Consider the following 23,054-nt stretch of genomic DNA (forward strand, 5'->3'; position numbering starts at 1 on the left):
CTTCATATCTTAGATTTTCACTTCTCCCTGGTCACCAGAGTTGTGTACTCCGAGAGAGTAGTTTCGTGAATATTTTTCTATTATCAATATAAATTGACAGTGTACATTGTCATATTCCATGATTAATTCTTCGGCGTTCACTTCATCTCTTAGATTTTCACTTCTCCCTGGCCACCAGTTGTGTACTCAGAAAGAAGTTTCGTGAATATTTTTCTATTATCAATATAAATTGACAGTGTACGTTGTCAGATTCCACCATTAATTAGGCGGCATTCACTTCATATCTTAGATTTTCACTTCTCCCTGGTCACCAGAGTTGTGTACTCCGAGAGAGTAGTTTCGTGAATATTTTTCTATTATCAGTATAAATTGACAGTGTACATTGTCATATTCCATGATTAATTCGTCGGCGTTCACTTCATCTCTTAGATTTTCACTTCTCCCTGGCCACCAGTTGTGTACTCAGAGAGAAGTTTCGTGAATATTTTTCTATTGTCAATATAAATTGACAGTGTACATTGTCAGATTCCACCATTAATTAGCTGGCGTTCAATTCATATCTTAGATTTTCGCTTCTCCCTGGCCACCAGAGTTGTGTACTCCGAGAGAGAGAGTGGTTTCGTGAATAGTTTTCTATTATCAATATAAATTGACAGTGTACATTGTCAGATTCCACCATTAATTTGTCGGCGTTCATCTCTTAGATTTTCGCTTCTCCCTGGCCACCAGTTGTGTACTCCGAGAGTAGTTTTGTGAATATTTTTCTATTATCAATATAATTTGACAGTGTACATTGTCATATTCCACCATTAATTTGTCGGCGTTCATCTCTTAGATTTTCACTTCTCCCTGGCCACCACAGTTGTGTACTCCAAGAGAGTAGTTTCGTGAATATTTTTCTATTATCAATATAAATTGACAGTGTACATTGTCAGTTTCCACCATTAATTTGTCGGCGTTCATCTCTTAGATTTTCGCTTCTCCTTAGCCACCAGGCAACCTCTTCCCCCCGGTCATCCCCCGCATCACCTGATAATTAAAATTGTGTCCACGGGTGTCTGTGGCTCCTATGTGCCGCCAAATCTGGCCTTGGCGGGTAAGGGAGGGGGGCCTGAAGTTAAAATTAACTGTTAAAATTCCTATTTCACAGCTCCGCCACTTGTCAGCTGTGTGACCTCGGGCAAGCCACTTAACTTCTCTGTGCATCATTCAATTCATTCAATCGTATTTATTGATGTGCCTCATTCATTCAGTTCATTCAATCGCTTACTGTGTGCAGAGCGCTGTGCTAAGCGCTTGGGAAATACAAGTTGGCAACATCTAGAGACGGTCCCTACCCAACAGCGGGCTCACGGTCTAGAAGGGGGAGACAGGGAGCGAAACAAAACATATTAACAAAATAAAATAAATAGAATAAACATGTACAAATAAAATAAATAATAATCAGTTCCCTCATCTGTAAAATGGGGATTAAAACCGTGAGCCCCACGTGGGACAATCTCATCACCTTTTAGACTGTGAGCCCATTGTTGGGTAGGGACCGTCTCAATATGCTGCCAACTTGTACTTCCCAAGCACTTAGTACAGTGCTCTGCACACAGTAAGCGCTCAATAAATACGATCGATTGATTGATTAGAACAGTGCTTTGCACATAGTAAGCGCTTGGGAAAGCAGTGTGGCCCAGTGGAAAGAGCCCGGGCTTTGGAGTCAGAGGTCATGGGTTCAAATCCCGGCTCCGCCAATTGTCAGCTGTGTGACTTTGGGCAGGTCACTTCGCTTCTCCGGGACTCAGTTCCTTCATCTGTAAAATGGGGATGAAGACTGCGAGCCCCCCGTGGGACAACCTGATCACCCTGTATCCTCCCCAGTGCTTTGCACATAGTAAGTGCTTAATAGATACCATTATTATTATTAACAAATGCCATTATTATTAACAAATACCATCAGTATTATTATTATAAAGGGAACAGGGAGAGGGTGGTGTGACTTCATTGCCAGGCAGAGTCACCAGGGACGTTTGACACTCACATCTGGCTTAAATGCGGCAACCAGCGGCCCTGGATTCTAATCTTGACTCAACCACTTGACCTTGGGCTAAAGCCCTTAATTTCTCTGGGCCTCGGTCATTCATTCATTCAATCATATTTATTGAGCACTTACTGTGTGCAGAGCACTGTACTAAGCGCTTAGGAAGTACAAGTTGGGAAGTACAGTCCTCCCGTTCTCCCTCCTGCTTAATACTAATAATGATGGCATTTATTAATCGATCAATCGTATTTATTGAGCGCTTACTATGTGCAGAGCACTGTACTAAGCGCTTGGGAAGTACAAATTGGCAACACATAGAGACAGTCCCTACCCAACAGTGGGCTCACAGTCTAAAAGGGGGAGACAGAGAACAAAACCAAACATACCAACAAAATAAAATAAATAGGATAGATATGTACAAGTAAAATAAATAGAGTAATAAATATGTACAACCATAATATGTACAACCAATTAAGCGCTTAGTATGTGCAAAGCACTGTTCTAATGATGGCATTTTTATTAAGCACTTACTATGTGCACTGTTCTAAGCGCTGGGGAGGTTAGAGGGTGATCAGGTTGTCCCCCAGGAGGCTCCCAGTCTTCATCCCCATTTTCCAGACGAGGGAACTGAGGCCCGGAGAAGTGAAGTGACTCGCCCAAAGTCACACGGCTGACAGTTGGCGGAGCCGGGATTTGAACCCGTGACCTCTGACGCCAAAGCCCGGGCTCTTTCCACTGAGCCACGCTGCTTCTCTAGCGCTGGGACTGTGAGCCCCAAGCGGGACCTTGATTGGGTCCAACCTAATTCACTCATATATAGCCCAGGGCTTAGAACAGTGTTTGACGTATAGTAAGCGCTTAAACCCCGTAATAAAAAAGGCAGTACCATCAAGTGGAGGCCTATATACCATTCATTCATTCATTCATTCAATCGTATTTATTGAGCGCTTACTGTGTGCAGAGCACCGTACTAAGCGCTTGGGAAGCGCTATTTCTCCTAATTGGATGTGGCTGAAGGGGGGAAAAAAACTCGGTAGAAACCACCATGCTCCAGGTTCCATTTTGCTAACGTGATTATTGCTTTTCCGTCTGTACCTTGTTGATGGGACTGAGTTAGAATAACCCATCCCTATATCCCCTTTTTGTAATGGAGGGAAAGTGTTTGTTAATCGTGAGAAACCAGAATATAAAATTGACTACAAATGGCAACGAAGCCGCTCGGCCGGCCAAGACACAGCGTAATATGCGGGGGACGGCTCTGGTAACCAGGTTTTCTGCATACTTTTGGTTTTGTCCATCCGTGTTGAATATTCTCTATCCTACCTTTGCCCCCATTTAAAAAACATGGTCGTGTGATCCGTGTTTGCCATCTTTCCCCCTGCGTGTCAATTGCATTTTATTCTCCTTTTTCTTTCTCTTTGCCTGTGGGGAAGGACCCTGTCCGACCTTAGCATTGAAATTGGTTCAGACCAGGGCTCTTGCTGATTTCCAGACCCCTTCCCCAAGAATTCAGATGGCCGCCTCTCTTGTTCGGGATTAGCCCTGGAAGTCTCTGCGGGCAGGCAGGCCAAAGGGTGATTTTTGAACACTCTTTTACCCCAGCAGATGAATTTAATTTTCCCAAAACCTCAAAGAGCTTGTGAGACACCTGGATGCCTTGACCTAAGAAGCCAGGGAGGAGGCAGAGAAGAAAATGAGATGTCGTCGTGGCATTAGCAGCGGCATTAATAGTAGTAGCCGCAACGGTAGTCGTCATAATAGTCTTCGTAGCGGTAGCTTTTATTGAGTGCCCCACGTGGTGTGGTGCACTGTACTAGGCACCTGGGAAGTACAGAATAAAGTGACCGTCCATATGTAGATCTTACACTTCAGTATATTTTAGTATATAGAAATATGGACAACTAGAGTGGCCAAAGTAAATATTCGTGTGCGCATATACGCACCGGTGCCGAGGAGGAGATAAGTTAACCAGTGCTACAGTTGGATGAAGGGATCAATCAATCAATCAGTCGTATTTATTGAGCGCTTACTATGTGCAGAGCACTGTACTAAGCGCTTGGGAAGTACAAATTGGCAACACATAGAGACAGTCCCTACCCAACAGTGGGCTCACAGTCTCACAGGAGATGTGTTAACCAGTGCTACAGTTGGATGAAGGGATGATGAGGCTCAGGGTGCTGGGAAGTCAGTCCTGGAGAGCTTCTTGGAAGAGGTGGGATTTTAGGAGGGCTTGGAATGTGGGAAGAGCTGCGGTGTCTCTGGTGTGTGGTGGGAGGAAGGGCCAAGCTGGGAAATGGGCTGAAAGACTTAGAGTAAGGTACAGCTGAAGCAAAAAAAAAGGAAGTTCAGAAAAGAAATTGAAGGGTCTGAAAAAGTTACTTATTAAGAGAACTCATAATGCCCGCGCAACAGACAGAAGAATAATGGGGCTAGTGGAAAGAGTGCTGGCCTGGAAGTCAGGAGACCTCGATTCTAATCCTGGGGCTCTACCATTTGGGCAGGTCACCTCACTTTCTCTGTGCTTTCAGTTCCCTCATCTGCAAAGTGGGGAGTAAATATTTGTTCGCCCTCCTAATTAGACCGCAGCCCCGCGTGGCACCTGATTTTCTAGAGGAGCAGCGTGGCTCAGGGAGAAGAGCTCGGGCTTGGGGAGTCAGAGGTCATCATCATCAATCGTATTTATTGAGCGCTTACTATGTGCAGAGCACTGGACTAGGTCGTGGGCTTGAACCGCGGCTCTGCCACTTAGCTGTGTGACCCTTGGCAAGCCACTTCACTTCTCTGGGCCTCAGTTCCCTCATCTGGAAAACGGGGATGAAGACTGTGAGCCCCCCGTGGGACAACCTGATCACCTTGTATCCCCCCAGCGCTTAGAACGGTGCTTTGCACATAGTAAGCGCTTAACAAATACCATCATTATTATTATTATTATTACAAGTTGGCAACATACAGAGACGGTCCCTACCCAACAGTGGGCTCACAGTCTAGAATAATAATAATAATAATGGTATTATTATTCTAAGCACTGGGGGGGATACAAGGTGATCAGGTTGTCCCACATGGGGTTCTCAGTCTTAATCCCCATTTTCCAGTTGAGGGAACTGAGAGAAGTGAAGCCACTTGCCCAAAGTCACACAGCTGACGAGTGGTGGAGCCGGGATTTGAACCCACGACCTCTGGCTCCCAAGCCCGGGCTCTTTCCACTGAGCCACGCTGCTTCTCAACCTTCCACTGCCCTTTAGGAAAGACCAAATTGACCCAGACTTAGTGTCACAGAAGGCTTACTTTTCCTAACTGCAGTGGTAACTTTGTTGGAACAAAATCCCTTTATTCTGGGTGCAAAAATAGCACTGATTGATTAGTTCGTTCACTCAATCGTATTTATTGAGCGCTTACTGTGTGCAGAGCACTGGGCTGAGCGCTTGGGAAGTCCAAGTTGGCAACATATAGAGATGGTCCCTACCCAACAGCGGGTTCACAGTCTAGAAGGGGGAGACGGAAAACAAAACATATAAGCCAAATAAAATAAATAGAATAAATATGTACAAGTAAAATAGAGTAATAAATATGTACAAACGTATATACAGGTGCAAAGCACTGTTCTAAGCACTGGGGAGGTTACAAGGTGATCAGGTTGTCCCATGGGGGGCTCACAGTCTTCATCCCCATTGTACAGATGAGGGACTGAGGCCCAGAGAAGAATAATAATAATGGCATTTATTAAGCACTTATTATGTGCAAAGCACCATTCTAAGTGCCGGGGAGGTTACAAGGTGATGAGGTTGTCCCACGGGGGGCTCACAGTCTTCATCCCCATTGTACAGATGAGGGAACTGAGGCCCAGAGAATAATAATAATAATAATGGCATTTATTAAGCACTTATTATGTGCAAAGCACCATTCTAAGCGCTGGGGAGGTTACAAGGTGATCAGGTTGTCCCACGGGGGGCTCTCAGTCTTCATCCCCATTGTACAGATGAGGGAACTGAGGCCCAGAGAATAATAATAATAATAGCATTAATAAGCACTTACTATGTGCAAAGCACCGTTCTAAGCGCTGGGGAGGTTACAAGGTGCTCAGGTTGTCCCACGTGGGGCTCACAGTCTTCATCCCCATTTTACAGATGAGGGAACTGAGGCCCAGAGAAGTGGAGTTGCCCAAAGTCACCCAGCTGACAAGTGGCAGAGCCGGGATTTGAACCCATGACCTCGGACTCCAAAGCCCGCGCTCTTTCCACCGAGCCACGCCGCTTATCAATCAATCGATCGTATCGGAGTACATGGTGTAATAATGGACTGAACAGAAGGCCAGGGTTTCTAATCCTGGCTCGGACACTTATCTGCCCTGTGGCGTTTATTTGGTAATCGGCGCGGCGAAAGACAGAGTGAGAGAGATTGGGGATAGAAAGGCGGAATTCTATAGAAGATTTATTCTGCGCGGCAAATTGAATTATTTGATTATTTTGGACACAGCGAATCGAACTGGCCTTTCAGGAGGAATATGATCATTTAATGATATTAGAGCTTCCCTATCGGGAGGAATATATTTATGTGTGACTTGTGCAGGTCCCGTTCAGGAGGAATTAATTCAGTCAATCAATTGTATTTATTGAGCGCTTACTGTGTGCAGAGCACTGTACTAAGCGCTTGGGAAGTCCAAGTTGGCAACATATAGAGACGGTCCCTACCCCACAGTGGGCTCACAGTCTAAAAGGGGGGGTCTGTTGGCCCGTGCTGAGGCGGCTGGCTTCCCACCCGTGAGCTTTAATTCTAGAGAAGCAGCGTGGCTCAGTGGAAAAGGCAGGGGATTTGGAGTCGCTGGTCATGGGTTCAAATCCCGACTCGGCCAATTGTCAGCTGTGTGACTGTGGGCAAGTCACTTCCCTTCTCTGGGCCTCAGTTCCCTCATCTGTCAAATGGGGATGAAGACTGCGAGCCCACCGTGGGACAACCTGATCACCTCCCCAGCGCTTAGAACGGTGCTTGAGACATAGTAAGCGCTTAATAAATGCCATTGTTATTTGTTCTGACGATTTTGACGCCCGTCTGCGCGCTTTGTTTTGCTGTCCGTCTCCCCCTCCTAGACTGTGAGCCCGTCGTTGGGTAGGGACCGTCTCTATATGCTGCCAACATGGACTTCCCAAGCGCTTAGTACAGTGCCGTGCACACCGTAGGCGCTCAATAAATACGACTGAATGAATGAAATGAGCATTTCCCACGTGGGAGGAACCCACGACCGCGATCCACACCCGCGCCAAAGCGCCCGGCTCCCACGAGCGCTCAGTGGGATAATAATAATAATAATAATAATGATGATGACGGCATTTATTAAGCGCTTACTATGTGCAGAGCACTGTTCTAAGCGCCGGGCTGGGGCAGTCCCCCATCCCACGGCTCCTCGCTTGGTGCAGGCAGAGTGGGCTTCTCACCCTCCGGGCTGAGATGAGCCGCGGTCAGCTGCTGCGAGTGTCCATCCGCTGCCCAGAGGTCAGAGGCCGCGGGTATTTATCACCACCTGTGCTCCGAGGCCGTTCCAGCCTCTGGCCTCAGTTTACCCAATCTCCCCCCCTCCTCCATACCTGATTTGATCGGCACGGGGGCGAGGGACACCTTCTGCACGCCCGGCCTGGGCCGTCAATCTAGCCGTTTGGGTCGTGCTAGATTCTGCCCGCCGGCTCGGGCGGTCATGAGATTCATTCATTCGTTCAATCGTATTTATTGAGCACTTACCGTGTGCAGAGCACTGTACTAAGCGCTTGGGAAGTCCAAGTCGGCAACATACAGAGACGGTCCCTACCCAACAGCGGGCTCACGGTCTAGAAAGTTGCATTTGACCTCCAGAGGGTGAGTACCCCGAGGTTGCCTTGGGACAGCGAGTCACTTAGAGAAGCAGCGTGGCTCAGTGGAAAGAGTCAGAGGTCATGGATTCAAATCCCGGCTCCGCCGACCGTCAGCTGTGTGACTTTGGGCAAGTCACTTCACTTCTCTGGGCCTCAGTTCCCTCATCTGTAAAATGAGGATGAGGACTTTGAGCCCCCCCAGTGGGACAACCTGATCACTCGGTAGCCTCTCCAGCGCTTAGAACGGTGATTTTCACACAGTAAGCGCTTAATAAATGCCATCATTATTTGGGCAAGTCACTTCTGTGGGCCTCAGTGACCTCATCTGTCAAATGGGGATTAAGACTGTGAGCCCCCCGTGGGACAACCTGATCACCTTGTAACCTCTCCAGCGCTTAGAACAGTGCTTTGCACAGAGTAAGTGCTCAATAAATGCCATTACTATTATTATTAACAGTGCTGGGCACATAGTAAGCGCTTAATGAATGCCATCATCATCATTATTATTAAGTCACTTAACTTCTCCGGGCCTCAGTTCCCTGAGGCGCAGGTCGGAACTTTAATTTCATCCTTTCCCCGCCTCTAACTCACCTCCCCCATTTTCTTTTCAGACTCCGAGTCCGTGGCTCCGGGCTGGCGGTCTGAGGCGTCTACCTTGCTTCCATTGCCGGGCGAGTTGGACTAGACTGTAAGCTCCTCGTGGGCAGGGAACGCGTCCACCGACCCTGATAGGTCGCACCCTCCCGGGAGCCTAACACAGTCTTTTAGACTGTGAGCCCACTGTTGGGTAGGGACTGTCTCTATATGTTGCCAATTTGTACTTCCCAAGCGCTTAGTACAGTGCTCTGCACACAGTAAGTGCTCAATAAATACGATTGATGATGATGACGCCCCGCGGACAGTAAGCACTCAATAAACACCACCGACTGAGGCACGATTCCAACTTGTACTTCCCACGCGCTTAGTACAGCGCTCTGCACACAGTAAGCGCTCAATAAATACAATTGATTGATTGGATGTTACACAGACTCAAACCATCCAACCCTGTCGTATTGCACTCTCTCACAGCGCCCTGCAGCCGGTTAGCACTCAAATACCACCGTACCACCCCAGAATTCAAACAGAAATGTCATTTATTTACAACAGAGAGTAAAGCACAGTGCCACAGCCTCAAAAGGGTTCCGGTCCGGCTCGTTCACGCCAGAATTCAGATAGAAATGTCATTTACTTACAACAGAGAGTCTAAAGTGTTCCGGTCCGGCTTGTTCATGCCAGAATTCAAATAGAAATGTCATTTACTTACAACAGAGAGTCAAAAGGGTTCCGGTCCGGCTTGTTCACGCCAGAATTCAGATGGAAATGTCATTTATTTATAACAGAGAGTCAAAAGGGTTCCGGTCCGGCCTGTTCACGCCAGAATTCAGATAGAAATGTCATTTATTTACAACAGAGAGTCAAAAGGGTTCCGGTCCGGCTCGTTCATGCCAGAATTCAGATAGAAATGTCATTTAAACAGAGAGTCAAAAGGGTTCCGGTCCGGCTTGTTCATGCCAGAATTCAGATAGAAATGTCATTTATTTACAACAGAGAGTCAAAAGGGTTCCGGTCCGGCTCGTTCACGCCAGAATTCAGATAGAAATGTCATTTATCTACAACGGAGAGTCAAAAGGGTTCCGGTCCGGCTCGTTCACGCCAGAACTCAGATGGGAATGTCATTTATTTATAACGGAGAGTCAAAAGGGTTCCGGTCCGGCTCGTTCACGCCAGAATTCAGATAGAAATGTCATTTATTTACAACAGAGAGTCAAAAAGGGTTCCAGCCCAGCTTGTTCTGGATTACGCTTCTGTAGCCGGCCTCTCCGGCTGTACGGCCGGGGTCTTCCCCCTATTACGGATCCTGTTTCTCTTCCTTTTATTTTTCCGGGCGGCGGGCTGGCTTGCGTCCGGCGCTTTCTTCTTCTTCTTCTTCAGACAGCTGAGGGGGTTGGGGCCGCCCGCCCTTTTACGCTTTCTCTTCTTCGGCTCGGTGCCCGTGCCCAGGCCCTGCTCTTCCTTCAGCCGCTCGATGATCTGCTTCTGGTGGTCCGAGACCAGGCCGGTCGAGGCCGCGGCCTTCACGAAGGCCGTGGAGTCGGGCGAGGGCTTGTCGAGGACGATGGTGTTCTGGATGATAAACAGGAGGGGGACGCCGGGCGTCCTCTTCACTTTGGCGGACACGCCGTGATCCTGGGCGAGGCGAAAAACAACGCGCGTCACCGTCCGCGATCGCGGCGGGCCGCTTCCGACAAAACACCCCCGAACCGACGCGTCTCAAAACCCCGAGGGGACAAACCTTACCCCCGTGAAGGAACCCCAAGTTCTTCCCTTGTGCGTTTTAAGCGGTGGGATGAATTTACGACGAAGGGAAATGGACAGGGTGGTGATTTTCAAGTTGGATTTGCACGCGACTTTCACCCCAGGCCTACCGTGGTGATTTTAAAGCTGGATTTACACGCGACTTTCACCCCAGGCCTACCGTCTGATTGAAACTCAGGTCAGTAAAGTAGAATATCGTGCCTGGTTTTTTCGGACCCACCTCCTCTTTTTCAAACACAGTAACTAGAGATGGATTATGTTGAGTGGGTAAATCAAATCTCTTTTTTTTTTTAAGGTTTATGGAGTGTTCCGTTGCTAATGGAACCGTCTTCTAGACTGTGAGCCCACAGTTGGGTAGGGACTGCCTCTACACGTTGCCGACTTGGACTTCCCAAGCGCTTAGTACAGTGCTCTGCACACGGTACGCGCTCAATAAATACGACTGATGATGAGGATAGTGGATACAAAATTGGGGGTGTCTTACTGGTAGTAAGAGGGACTCCTATTGAAAAACGATTTGTTGACCTGTACCGGGCTGTAAATGACAGCTAATTCTGACACGACCCCAAGATCATCATCATCAATCGTATTTATTGAGCGCTTACTGTGTGCAGAGCACTGTACTAAGCGCTTGGGAAGTACAAATCGGCAACATATAGAGACAGTCCCTACCCGACAGTGGGCTCACGGTCTAAAAGGGGGAGACAGAGAACAAAACCAAACAGACTAACAAAATAAAATAAATAGGATAGATATGTACAAGTAAAATAAATAGAGTAATCATCATCAATCGTATTTATTGAGCACTTACTATGTGCAGAGCACTGTACTAAGCGCTTGGGAAGTACAAATTGGCAACATATAGAGACGGTCCCTACCCAACAGTGGGCTCACAGTCTAAAAGGGGGAGACAAAGAACAAAACCAAACATACTAACAAACTAAAATAAATAGAATAGATATGTAGAAGTAAAATAAATAGAGTAATAAATATGTACAACCATATATACATATATACAGGTGCTGTGGGGAAGGGAAGGAGGTAAGATGGGGGGGATGGAGAGGGGGACGAGGGGGAGAGGAAGGAAGGGGCTCAGTCTGGGAAGGCTAAGTAGCTTTGTTCTCTGGTTTGACTAAGGCTATAACTGTGCACTTTATTTGATCATCTATAAGCGCTTAGTACAGTGCTCTGCACACAGTCAGCGCTCAATAAATAAATACCACTGATTGACTGCTAAAAACTGAATCTTTCCCGGCTCGGATGCGTTTCTCAAAACTGAACGTTTCCCGGCTTGGATGCGTTTCTCAAAACTGACTCTTTCCCGGCCGAGCGCGTCCCTCGAAACAGAAACGCGTATCGGGTGTTGAGTGGCTTGCCGTCCTCGGGGAAGACGGAGTCGCTGGCATCTTTTGGACCGCCTCTATATGTTGCCAACTTGTACTTCCCAAGCGCTTAGTACAGTGCTCTGCACACGGTAAGCGCTCAGTAAATACGATTGATGATGAGGATAATGGACGCAAAATTTGGAGTGTCTTACTGGTAGTAAGAGGGACTCTTACTGAAAAGCGATTTGTTGACCTGTACCAGGCTGTAAATGACAGCTAATTCTGACATGACCCCAAGATAAGTAGCTTTGTTCTCTTGTTTGACTAAGGCTATGATTGTGTATTTTATTGATCATCGATAAGCGCTTAGTACAGTGCTCTGCACACAGTAAGCGCTCAATAAAATACATAGCATTGATTGATTTCTAAAAACTGAATCTTTCCCGGCTTGGATGCGTTTCTCAAAACTGAATCTTTCCCAGCCTGGATGCGTTTCTCAAAACTGAATCTTTCCCGGCCGAGCGCGTCTCTCAAAACAAAAATTCGTATCGGGTGTTGAGTGGCTCGGGTGGAAGACGGAGTCGCTGGCATCTTTTGGACTGTCTCTATATGTTGCCAGTTTGTACTTCCCAAGCGCTTAGTACAGTGCTCTGCACACAGTAAGCGCTCAATAAATACGATTGATTGATTGACTGAATGCCCTGGCCCGGCACGAGGAATCGGCACGACAGCACGGTATCAAAGGCCGATACAGAACGGGACGATTTCATTCATTCAATCGTATTTATTGAGCGCTTGCTGTGGGCAGAGCACTGTACTAAGCGCTTGGGAAGTACAAGTTGGCAACATATAGAGACGGTCCCTACCCAACAGGGGCCGTTCGGCGTTTTTCCCAGGGTCTTCAACGGATCAAACGCTCATCCGCGGAGGCTGCCCACCGTGGCTTAATGGAAAGAGCCCGGGCTTGGGAGTCAGGGGTCATGGGTTCAAATCCCGACTCCACCCATTGTCAGCTGGGTGACCTAGGGCAAGTCACTTAACTTCTCTGGGCCTCAGTTCCCTCATCTGTAAAATGGGGATGAAGACCGTGAACCCCATGAGGGACAACCTGATCACCTTGTATCCTCCCCAGCGCTTAAATGCCATCATTATTATTATTATTATTATTATTATTATTATTATCAATCATTATCATTATTATTCTTATTATTGCAAGTGCTTAACAAATGCCATCATCATTATTATTGCGCTTAACAAATTCCATCATCATTATTATTATTATTGCAAGCGCTTAACAAATGCCATCATCATTAGTAGTATTATTATTATTGCAAGCACTTAACAAATGCCATTATTATTATTATTATTATTATTATTATATGGAGCGAGTGTTTACGGAGGCCTGGACTGCCGACCCCATCTTATTCTAGAAATAAGAAGATTTTAACCTCCACTATTTACGCTATCAATGTAACTCTTTTATCAGACATATGTCTTTATATTTGTGGGGAGTTCCTGATAGTACGGTTGGGAGCGTAATAAATCAAAGACATGTGACGAGTGCAACGGGTAAGAAGCTTTTTCATAATAAATGCATTAATTGATCGTAGCGGAAGCGTGGGTAGGATGCTCGGATTCATAAAAATAAGGACGTTAGGAGTGTAGTTTTAATTATAAAATTAATTGTGGACAACTCAGGGAAAAGAATAAGGTGATACGTACCAAAGAATAGGATTACCGTGAGGGTGTTTATAATAATATTGGCATATTCGGCTAAGAAGAATATAGCAAAAGGACATCCCATGGCCCCTCACGTCGATACGTACACTAGCCCAGCCGACGGGAGGGAGGCCGGGTTTAACCACCACCTCCGGGCCCATTCCCGGATCCTGCCACCATCCTGGGAAGCTCTGAGAAAACGGAAATCCTATCCAATGGACAACGGTACATGCAGAGAAAAGGAATTACAGCCCGCCTACTGTCATTTAATACTTCCCGGGGCTGAGGGAGTATGAAAAGCTTCTCCACCTGGCTATTTCCAGCTGGTGAGTAGATACGGGAAAATCAGTATTTAAGGCAGCGGGAAAAGCATCCAAGATGGCCCTGGAAGTTAGGGGAACCGGGCTCTAATCCCATCTCTGTTCCTTGCCTGCTATGGACCGTGGTCAATAATAATAGTGGCATTTATTAAGCGCTTACTATGTGCAAAGCGCGCTGGGGAGGTTACAAGGTGATCGGGTTGTCCCACGGGGGGTGGCTCACGGTTTTAATCCCCATTTGACGGATGAGGGAACTGAGGCACAGAGAAGTGAAGTGACTCGGCCAGAGTCACACAGCTGACAAGTGGCGGAGGTCAAGTCATCGTGGCTCAGTGGAAAGAGCATGGGCTTTGGAGTCAGAGGTCATGGGTTCGAATCCCAGCTCCGCCACATGTCTGCTGTGTGACCTTGGGCAAGTCACTTAACTTCTGAGCCTCAGTTATCTCATCTGTAAAATGGGGATTAAGACTGTGAGCCCCACGTGGGACAACTTGATCACCTTGTATTCCCTCCAGCACTTAGAACAGTGCTCCGCACATAGTAAGTGCTTAGCAAATGCCATTATTATTATTTAACTTCTCTTGCCCGCAAAATGGGGATCTGCTACCCGTTCTTTCCCTCCCTTCCACCGTAAACCTCACAAGGGTTTGCGGATGACCCGCCTTGAACTGTCTACACGCTACCCCAGTGCTCAGTAATCAATCAATCGTATTTTATTGAGCGCTTACTGGGTGCAGAGCACTGTACTAAGCGCTTGGGGAGTCCAAGTTGGCAACATATAGAGACGGTCCCTACCCAACAACGGGCTCACAGTCTAGAAGCTCAGTAAAGCTCTCGTAGGGGGTCTACAACCCATAATTGCCAACTTGTACTTCCCAAGCGCTTAGTACAGCGCTCTGCGCACAGTAAGCACTCAATAAATACGATTGATGAGGATGATGTTGATAATTACGAATATCGGAGAGCAAACCTAAGGCTCCCCAGTCGGCGGTTTCAATCGGTCAGACTCCCAGCTCATCAGACCCCACAATCGAGGACAGAGTCTCGCGTAGGAACAAAAAGGTCTGGGATTTTGGTCAGTCAGTCGATAAATGGCACTTAATGAATGCTTACTATGTGCGCTGTACTAAACGTTCGGGAGCGTACAGGAATCAGGCAACGGAGTTCTTTTGTTCACTAGCCGTTACCACAAAAAGAAATGAAACTCCTTCTTTAATTGACGAGGCTGAAACATTTTGTGCCCTTAAGAGACACGAAGTTACCCTGTAACTTCCCCAGCGCTTAGAACAGTGCTTTGCACATAGTAAGCGCTTAATAAATGCCATCATCATCATCATCATGACGGTTTGGGATCTCTTCCCCCGGATGAGCGGCGGAAGTCTCCTTGAGGCCTGGCTCCTGACCATCTTATCCTCCCTTTTAGACTGTGAGCCCACTGTTGGGTAGGGACGGACTCTATATGTTGCCAATTTGTACTTCCCAAGCGCTTAGTACAGTGCTCTGCACATAGTAAGCGCTCAATAAATGCCATCATCATCATCATCATTATCATCATGACGGTTTGGGACCTCTCCCCCGGATGAGAGAGAGGCGGAAGTCTCCTTGAGGCCTGGCTCTTGACCATCTTATCCTCCCTTTTAGACTGTGAGCCCACTGTTGGGTAGGGACCGTCTCTATATGTTGCCAATTTGTACTTCCCAAGCGCTTAGTACAGCGCTCTGCACATAGTAAGCGCTCAATAAATATGATTTGATGATGATCCTCCGTGAGAGAAATTAAGTCTATACAACCAAAACTGAAGTCACGATCGGCATCGTCTTCAGAGTCCCAGCGTCCCGGGCAGAACGTTAAAAATAGCATTTCCAAGGTCCATCTAATTTAATATCCTACCTTTAGGCGCTTCATCGTTACAGACGGATCATTTAACGCCCCTAACTTTCCCATTCCCACTCCAAACCTTTGGGAACGCATTATGGAGCGCTCGGCCGTGAACTGATCCAAACCCTTCTTGCCCCTGATGTTTTTGGCTTGCAGAACTTCCTTTTTTTGCAGACGGTAAAATGAAGTCCGGCAGCTCCCTTGCACCACCTGATTTTTACACGGACTGATACCTGAGTGGGAATTTCGACGGAGGAGGAAACGGGGAACCTAATCTCTTTTTTTCATCATACGTTAAAACCGACGAGCGCTTAGTACAGTGCTCTGCACACAGTAAGCGCTCAATAAATACGATTGATTGATTGATTGAGCGTCACCTAATTTTACGCAGCACTTTCACGGTTGGCACAACGCACGAAAATTAAAACGAGACTACTGATGCTTTAAAAAGGATTACCTGGGTGGCAACAAAATAACGATGAGGGTTTCCCGCTTCAATCATGGATAAAAGGCATTCTGATCCACCCACTGCATTCTTAAAATGGGAACAACTTCGAACTTGAAATCTCTGGGCAATTAATTTTGCACCATATAGCTCCTTCCCCAGAGATTCTAATTCTTTCAATACGCATCTGGAAGAAAAAAAAAGAACAGAAGTTGTAAGCACTTTTATAGGATATTTTACTTGTAACTTAGGCTGATTGGGACAAGAATACAACATACTTTCACGATAGTACTCGCAATCTACCTTGTCTCAGATTTCCCAAGCGGGGGCCTCAAAGTGGGCATTTTCTACTTTATTCCAGAATATAAAAAATCCTGGAAAATGGGCAGATTGATGGAAAAATCCAAGTTAACTGTTACTTCCCCATCCTATTTAGACTGTGAACCCCGTGTGGGAACAGAAGCTGTTCCCGGCCTGATTATCTGATATCGACCCTAGCACTTCATACATAGAAAGCACTTAATAAACACCACAATTACCAGTTCAAACTATTCATCTATTTGTGATAGATTGTGACAGTCTTTTAGACTGTGAGCCCACTGTTGGGTAGGGACGGTCTCTATATGTTGCCAATTTGTACTTCCCAAGCGCTTAGTACAGTGCTCTGCACATAGTAAGCGCTCAATAAATACGATCGATGATGATGATGATAGGAGTCTCAATGTCCTGGGTCTCACTGCAACATGACTGATGGCTTTGCCAATTGAAATAAACACCACAATTACCAGTTCAAACTATTCATCTATTTGTGATGGGAGCCTCAATGTCCTGGGTCTCGCTGCAGCATGACTGATGGCTTTGCAAATTGAAAATGAAATCGTAAATATTTACGTCGACGGCTGTACCCTCCATTCCGCCTACTCTGAGACACTGTTTGAAAGAAGACAATTTGATGTGGGATCCGAGGAAATTTCTTTCACTCTATCGTTACGTTTCATCCAAATTTGCAAGAATATGGTATCTGAAATCGGCAGTGCCTCTGCCGCAACGCGGCAAGGATCGTCAAGCCTTCTCGAATGGGCTTTTAAAGAGGATTGGGTGATGTGGACTACAATAATCTCCACCCAAATGTGAATCTGTTGGGTGGACGCCAGAACCCAGAGATTTCCAGGAGAGAGGCGAACTGATCCGTGCCTATTTCAGAAATGAAGAATCTGGCACTCGACGCGATGTGATTCTCAAGCGCGGTGATGGCCTGCCGACCCCAAGAGATATACGGGTAAATAGTAATAATAAGGATGGCATGTATTAAGCGCTTACTCTGACTCCAAAGCCCGGGCTCTTTCCACTGAGCCACGCTGCTTCTCTATAATAATAATAATAATGACGGCATTTGTTAAGCGCTTACTATGTGCAGAGCACTTGTTCTGAGCACTGGGGAGGTTACAAGGTGATGAGGGGGCTCACAGTCTTCACCCCCATTTTCCAGATGAGGGAACTGAGGCCCAGAGAAGTGAAGTGGCTCGCCCAAAGTCACACAGCTGAGTGGCGGAGCCGGGATTCGAACCCACGACCTCCGACTCCAAAGCCCGGGCTCTTTCCACTGAGCCACGCTGCTTCTCTACTGGGGATTGAGATCGTGACCCCACTGTGGGATATGGATTGTGTCCATTCGTTCACTCATTTCACAGTTGTATTTATTGGGCGCTTACTGTGTGCAGAGCACTGGACTAAGCGCTTGGGATGTACAAGTCGGCAACATATAGAGACGGTCCCTACCCAACAACGGGCTCACAGTCTAGCCTGATCGGCTAGTTTGTCAGTAGTATTTATTGATCGTTTACTGAGTGCAGAGCCCTTGGGAGAGTACACTGTAACATAATAGTTATAATGTAACTCGGTAATTATAATAATACTGATAATTGTGGCATTTGTTAAGCGCTTACTATATGTCAGGCACTGTACTAAGTAAGCACTGGGGGGAAATACAAGGTAATCAGGTTGGACACAGTCCCTCCCCCACATGGGGCTCGTGATCTTAATCCCCATTTTACAGATGAGGTCACTGCGGCACATTGGTTCATTCATTCAATCGTATTTATTGAGCACTTACTGTGTGCAGAGCACTGTGCTAAGCACTTGGGAAGTACAAGTCGGCAACATATAGAGACGGTCCCTACCCGACGACGGGCTCACAGTCTAGAAGGGGGAGACAGACAACAAAACGAAGCAGGTAGACAGGTGTCTTAATCGTCAGAATAAATAGAATTACAGCTATAATAGTAATAATAATGGCATTTGTTAAGCGCTTACTATGTGCAAAGCACTGTTCTAAGCGCTGGGGGGGAGGATATAATGTGATCAAGTTGTCCCACGTGGGGCTCAGTCTTACTCCCCATTTTTACAGATGAGGGAACTGAGGCTCGGAGAAGTGAAGTGACTTGCCCAAGGTCACACAGCAGACCTTGGGGTGGAGCCGGGATTCGAACTCATGACCTCTGCCTCCAAAGCCCGGGCTCTTTCCACTGAGCCATGCTGCTTCAACAGCTATAGCTCTAGGCACCTCATTAACAAAATAAATAGAATAGTGAATTTGTACAAGTAAAATAGAGTAATAAATCTGTACGAATATACAGAAGCAGCATGGCTCAGTGGGAAGAGCCCGGGCTTTGGAGTCAGAGGTCGTGGGTTCAAATCCCGACTCCCGAGAAGGGACCGCAGGGTCAGAGGCAGCTGAGAAGCCGAGGAGGATGAGGATGGAGCAGAAGGCTTTCGGCTGGGCGAGGAGGAGATCGCCGGTGACTTCGGAGAGGGCGGTTTCCGTGGACCGAAGGGGACGGAAGCCGGACCGGAGGGGAGCCGAGGAGGAGGGAACTGGAGGACGGGGAATTTGAGGCGCTGGGTGTAGAGGAGTCCTTCAAGGAGTTTGGAGAGGAATGGTGGGAGGGAGATGACAGGGCGCTAACCGGAGGGAGCTGTGAGGTCCCGGGACGGTCCCACGTGCCACTCACGGTCTTCGTCCCCCTTCTACAGATGGGGGAGCCGGGGCACAGGGAGGGAAAGTCAACTGACCGAGGTCAAACGGCAAGCACGGGGTACGGCAAAATTAAAAATCGGGTCCTTCCGACTCCCAGGCCACTGGGAAATTATTACTTTACTGATACTCCCCTCCCTGATACCATTATTAGGATTATATTCCTCTTCCTAATAAATACCATTATTATTATTATACTGCTCTTCCTAGTGAATATCATAATTATTCCCTGATACCATTATTATGATTATATTCCTCTTCCTAATAAATACATTATTGTACTGCTCTTCCTACTGAATGCCATAATTTTCACTATACTAATACTCCCCTCCGTAATCTCTTCCTAATAAATACCATTATTATTATACTCCTCTTCCTAATGAATACCATAATTATTACTATACTAATACTACCCTCCCTAATGCCATTATTATTATACTCCTCTTCCTAATACCATAATTATGATTATACTTCTCTTCCTAATGAATGCCATAATTATTATTATACTAACACTCCCCTCCCTAAAGCCATTAATTATATTCCTCTTCCTAATGAATACCATAATTATGATTATACTCCTCTTCCTAATGAATACCATGATTATTATTATACTAATACTCCCCTCCCTAAAACCATTATTATTATATTCCTCTTCCTAATAAATACCATTTTTATTATTATACTCTTTCTAATGAATACCATAATTATTATTATGCTCCTCTTCTGAATGAATACCATAATCATTATACTCTTTCTAATGAATACCATAATCATTATTATACTAATACTCCCCTCCCTAAAACCATTATTATACTCCTCTTCCTAATGAATATCATAATTATATTATACTCCTCTTCCTAATGAATACCATAATTATTATATTCCTCTTCCTAGTGAATACCATAATTATTATTATTATACTCCTCTTCCTACTGAATGCCATAATCATTATTACACTCCTCTTCCTAATGAATACCATAACTATTATCATACTAATACTCCCCTCCCTAAAACCATTATTATATTCCTCTTCCTAATAAATACCATTATTATTATACTTCCTCTTCCTGACGAATACCATTATTATTATACTCCTCTTCCTAATGAATACCATAATTATTATCATACCCATACTCCTCTTCCTAAGGAATGCCATAATTATTATTATACTCCTCTTCCTAAGGAATGCCATAATTATTATTATACTCCTCTTCCTAATGAATACCATAATTATTATCATACCCATACTCCTCTTCCTAAGGAATGCCATAATTATCATTATACTCCTCTTCCTAATGGACACCATAATTATTATTATACTAATACTCCCCTCCCTAAAACCATCATACCCCTCTTCCTAATAAATACCATTATTATTATTATTATATTCCTCTTCCTAATGAATACCATACTTATTATTCTACTCCTCTTCCTGATGAATACCACAATTATTATTCTATTCCTCTTCCTAACGAGTACCATAATTATGTTTATACTCCTCTTCCTAATGAATACCATAATTATCATTATACTCCTCTTCCTAATACCATAATTATTATACTCCTCTTCCTAATGGGTACCATAATTATTACTATACTAATACTCCCCTCCCTAAAACCATCATACCCCTCTTCCTAATAAATACCATCATTATTATTATTATTCTACTCCTCTTCCTAATGAATACCACAATTATTATTCTACTCCTCTTCCTGAGTACCATAATCACGATTCTACTCCTCTTCCTAATGAATCCCATAATCATGATTCTACTACCACTCCCCTCCCTAAAACCATTATTCTACTCCTCACCCTAATGAACACCACAATTATGATTCTCCTCCTCTTCCTAATGAATACCATAATTATGACTATACTAGCATTTCCCTCCCTAACGCCATTATTATTATTATAATCCTGCTCCTGATAAGCCCCATTACTATGATAACAGTCGCCTCCTTAATAAACACCATTATTATTAGACGAACACTCCCCCCCACCGCCCCCCCCACGCAACGTTGCCCGCGCATGCGCAGCGTCTCCTCCCCGCTTCCCGCCCCCCTCCCCTTGCCCTCGCGCGCATGCGCCCCCCGCCGCCCCGCGCGCATGCGCCCCCCCGCCCCTCCCACCGCCCCGCGCGCATGCGCGCCCCCCGGCGGCGATGGCGGCGTCGGCGGACCGTGTAGTGCAGAGCTGAACCTGCCCCAGGAGGTAGCGTGGCAGCTGCTCCCGGAGCAGGACCCGCCCCCTCAGGGCGGCCTGGCAGAAGGTGCCGTCCAGCAGCAGCTGGTAGGGCTCCCGGAAGCCGAAGTTGTGGCGGTAGAAGGCCAGGTGCTTCTTGGCGTGCTTCTGCCGCTTCACCTTCATGGCGACCCGGAAGCGGAAGTGAGCGCGCCCGCCCCGGAAGCGGATGCGGGCCCGCGGAGGGCGCGAAGCGCTCAGCCAATCAGGAGCCTGGGTGGGCGCATGCGCACCGCGCTCCGCCTCTTTTTTTTTTTTTTTTTTTTTTTGGAGGAGCCGCCTGGCCTGGTGGGAACAGCCCGGCCTTGGGAGGCCCGGGGCGTGGGTTCGAATCCCGCCCCTCCACCTAGAAATAAAATAATGATAAAAATAATAATAACGGTATTTGTTAAGCGCCTACTAGGTGCCCAACACTGTTCTAAGCGCTGGGGGGAGATACAAGGTCATTTTAATGATAATAACAATGGCATTTATTAAGCGCTTACTATGTGCCCAGCACTGTTCTAAGCGCTGGGGGAGATGCAAGGTCATCAGGTTGTCCCACCTGGGGCTCACAGGCTTCATCCTCATTTTGATAATAATAATAATAATAATAATAATAATGCCATTTTATTAAGCGCTTACTATGTGCCCAGCACTGTTCTAAGCGCTGGGGGAGATACAAGGTCATCAGGTTGTCCCACCTGGGGTTCATAGTCTTCATCCTCATTTTGATAATAATAATAATAATAATGGCATTTGCTAAACACTTACTATAATAATAATAATGATGGTATTTGGTATTTGTTAAGCGCTTATTATGTGCCCAGCACTGTTCTATGCGCTGGGGGAGATACAAAGTCATCAGGTTGCCCCACGGGGGGCTCACAGTCTTCATCCTCATTTTGATAATAATAACAATGGCACTTATTAAGCGCTTACTATGTGCCAAGAACTGTTCTAAGCGCTGCGGACATACAGAGTCATCAGGTTGTCCCACCTGGGGCTCACAGGCTTCATCCTCATTTTGATAATAATAATAATAATGGCATTTATTAAGCGCTTACTATGTGCCCAGCACTGTTCTAAGCGCTGGGGGATATACAAGGTCATCAGGTTGTCCCATCTGGGGCTCACAGGCTTCATCCTCATTTTGATGATAATAATGATAATAATAATGGCATTTATTAAGCCCTTACTATGTGCCAAGCACTGTTCTAAGCGCTGGGGGAGATACAAGGTCATCAGGTTGTCCCACGTGGGGCTCACAGTCTTCATCCTCATTTTGATAATAATAATAATAATAATAATAATGGCATTTGTTAAGCACTTACTATAATAATAATGATGATGGTATTTGTTAAGCGCTTATTATGTGCCCAGCACTGTTCTATGCGCTGGGGGAGATACAAAGTCATCAGGTTGCCCCACGGGGGGCTCACAGTCTTCATCCTCATTTTAATAATAATAACAATGGCACTTATTAAGCACTTACTATGTGCCAAGAACTGTTCTAAGTGCTGCGGGACATACAGAGTCATCAGGTTGTCCCACCTGGGGCCCACAGGCTTCATCCTCATTTTGATAATAATAATAATAATGGCATTTATTAAGCGCTTACTATGTGCCCAGCACTGTTCTAAGTGCTGGGGGAGATACAAGGTCATCAGGTTGTCCCACCTGGGGTTCATAGTCTTCATCCTCATTTTGATAATAATAATAATAATAATGCCATTTGCTAAGCAGTTACTATAATAATAATGATGGTATTTGTTAAGCGCTCACTATGTGCCTAGCACTGTTCTAAGCACTGGGGGAGATACAAGGTCATCAGGTTGTCCCAGCTGGGGCTCACAGGCTTCATCCTCATTTTGATGATAATAATGATA

The 23,054-nt window shown here is 46.0% G+C and overlaps 1 protein-coding gene across 1 annotated transcript; it reads right to left on the reverse strand.

The window, feature by feature from the left end:
- Window positions 1-8,984: 8,984 nt before the first annotated feature.
- On the reverse strand, window positions 8,985-21,312 carry UTP23 (UTP23 small subunit processome component). Its single transcript, XM_038745974.1, has 3 exons — window positions 21,125-21,312; window positions 15,924-16,098; window positions 8,985-10,095 (listed from the first exon to the last, which is right to left on the reverse strand). Exons 1-3 carry the CDS (start codon window positions 21,310-21,312, stop codon window positions 9,706-9,708), a joined length of 753 nt encoding a protein of 250 aa, XP_038601902.1. The 3' UTR covers window positions 8,985-9,705.
- Between the last annotated feature and the right edge of the window lie 1,742 nt (window positions 21,313-23,054).

The sequence above is a fragment of the Tachyglossus aculeatus genome, chromosome 4 (genome assembly GCF_015852505.1).
Source record: "Tachyglossus aculeatus isolate mTacAcu1 chromosome 4, mTacAcu1.pri, whole genome shotgun sequence".
NCBI classification, from domain to species: domain Eukaryota; kingdom Metazoa; phylum Chordata; class Mammalia; order Monotremata; family Tachyglossidae; genus Tachyglossus; species Tachyglossus aculeatus.

Bases quoted from the DNA above. Each gene is read 5' to 3' on its own strand.
- UTP23 (XM_038745974.1), bottom strand. From the start codon at position 21,312: ATGAAGGTGAAGCGGCAGAAGCACGCCAAGAAGCACCTGGCCTTCTAC. The intron at 16,099-21,124 runs GTCCGCCGACGC...TTTTTCTTCCAG, and splicing joins GTTCAGCTCTGCACTACACG to ATGCGTATTGAAAGAATTAG. The intron at 10,096-15,923 runs GTAATCCTTTTT...CGCCTCGCCCAG, and splicing joins GTTATTTTGTTGCCACCCAG to GATCACGGCGTGTCCGCCAA.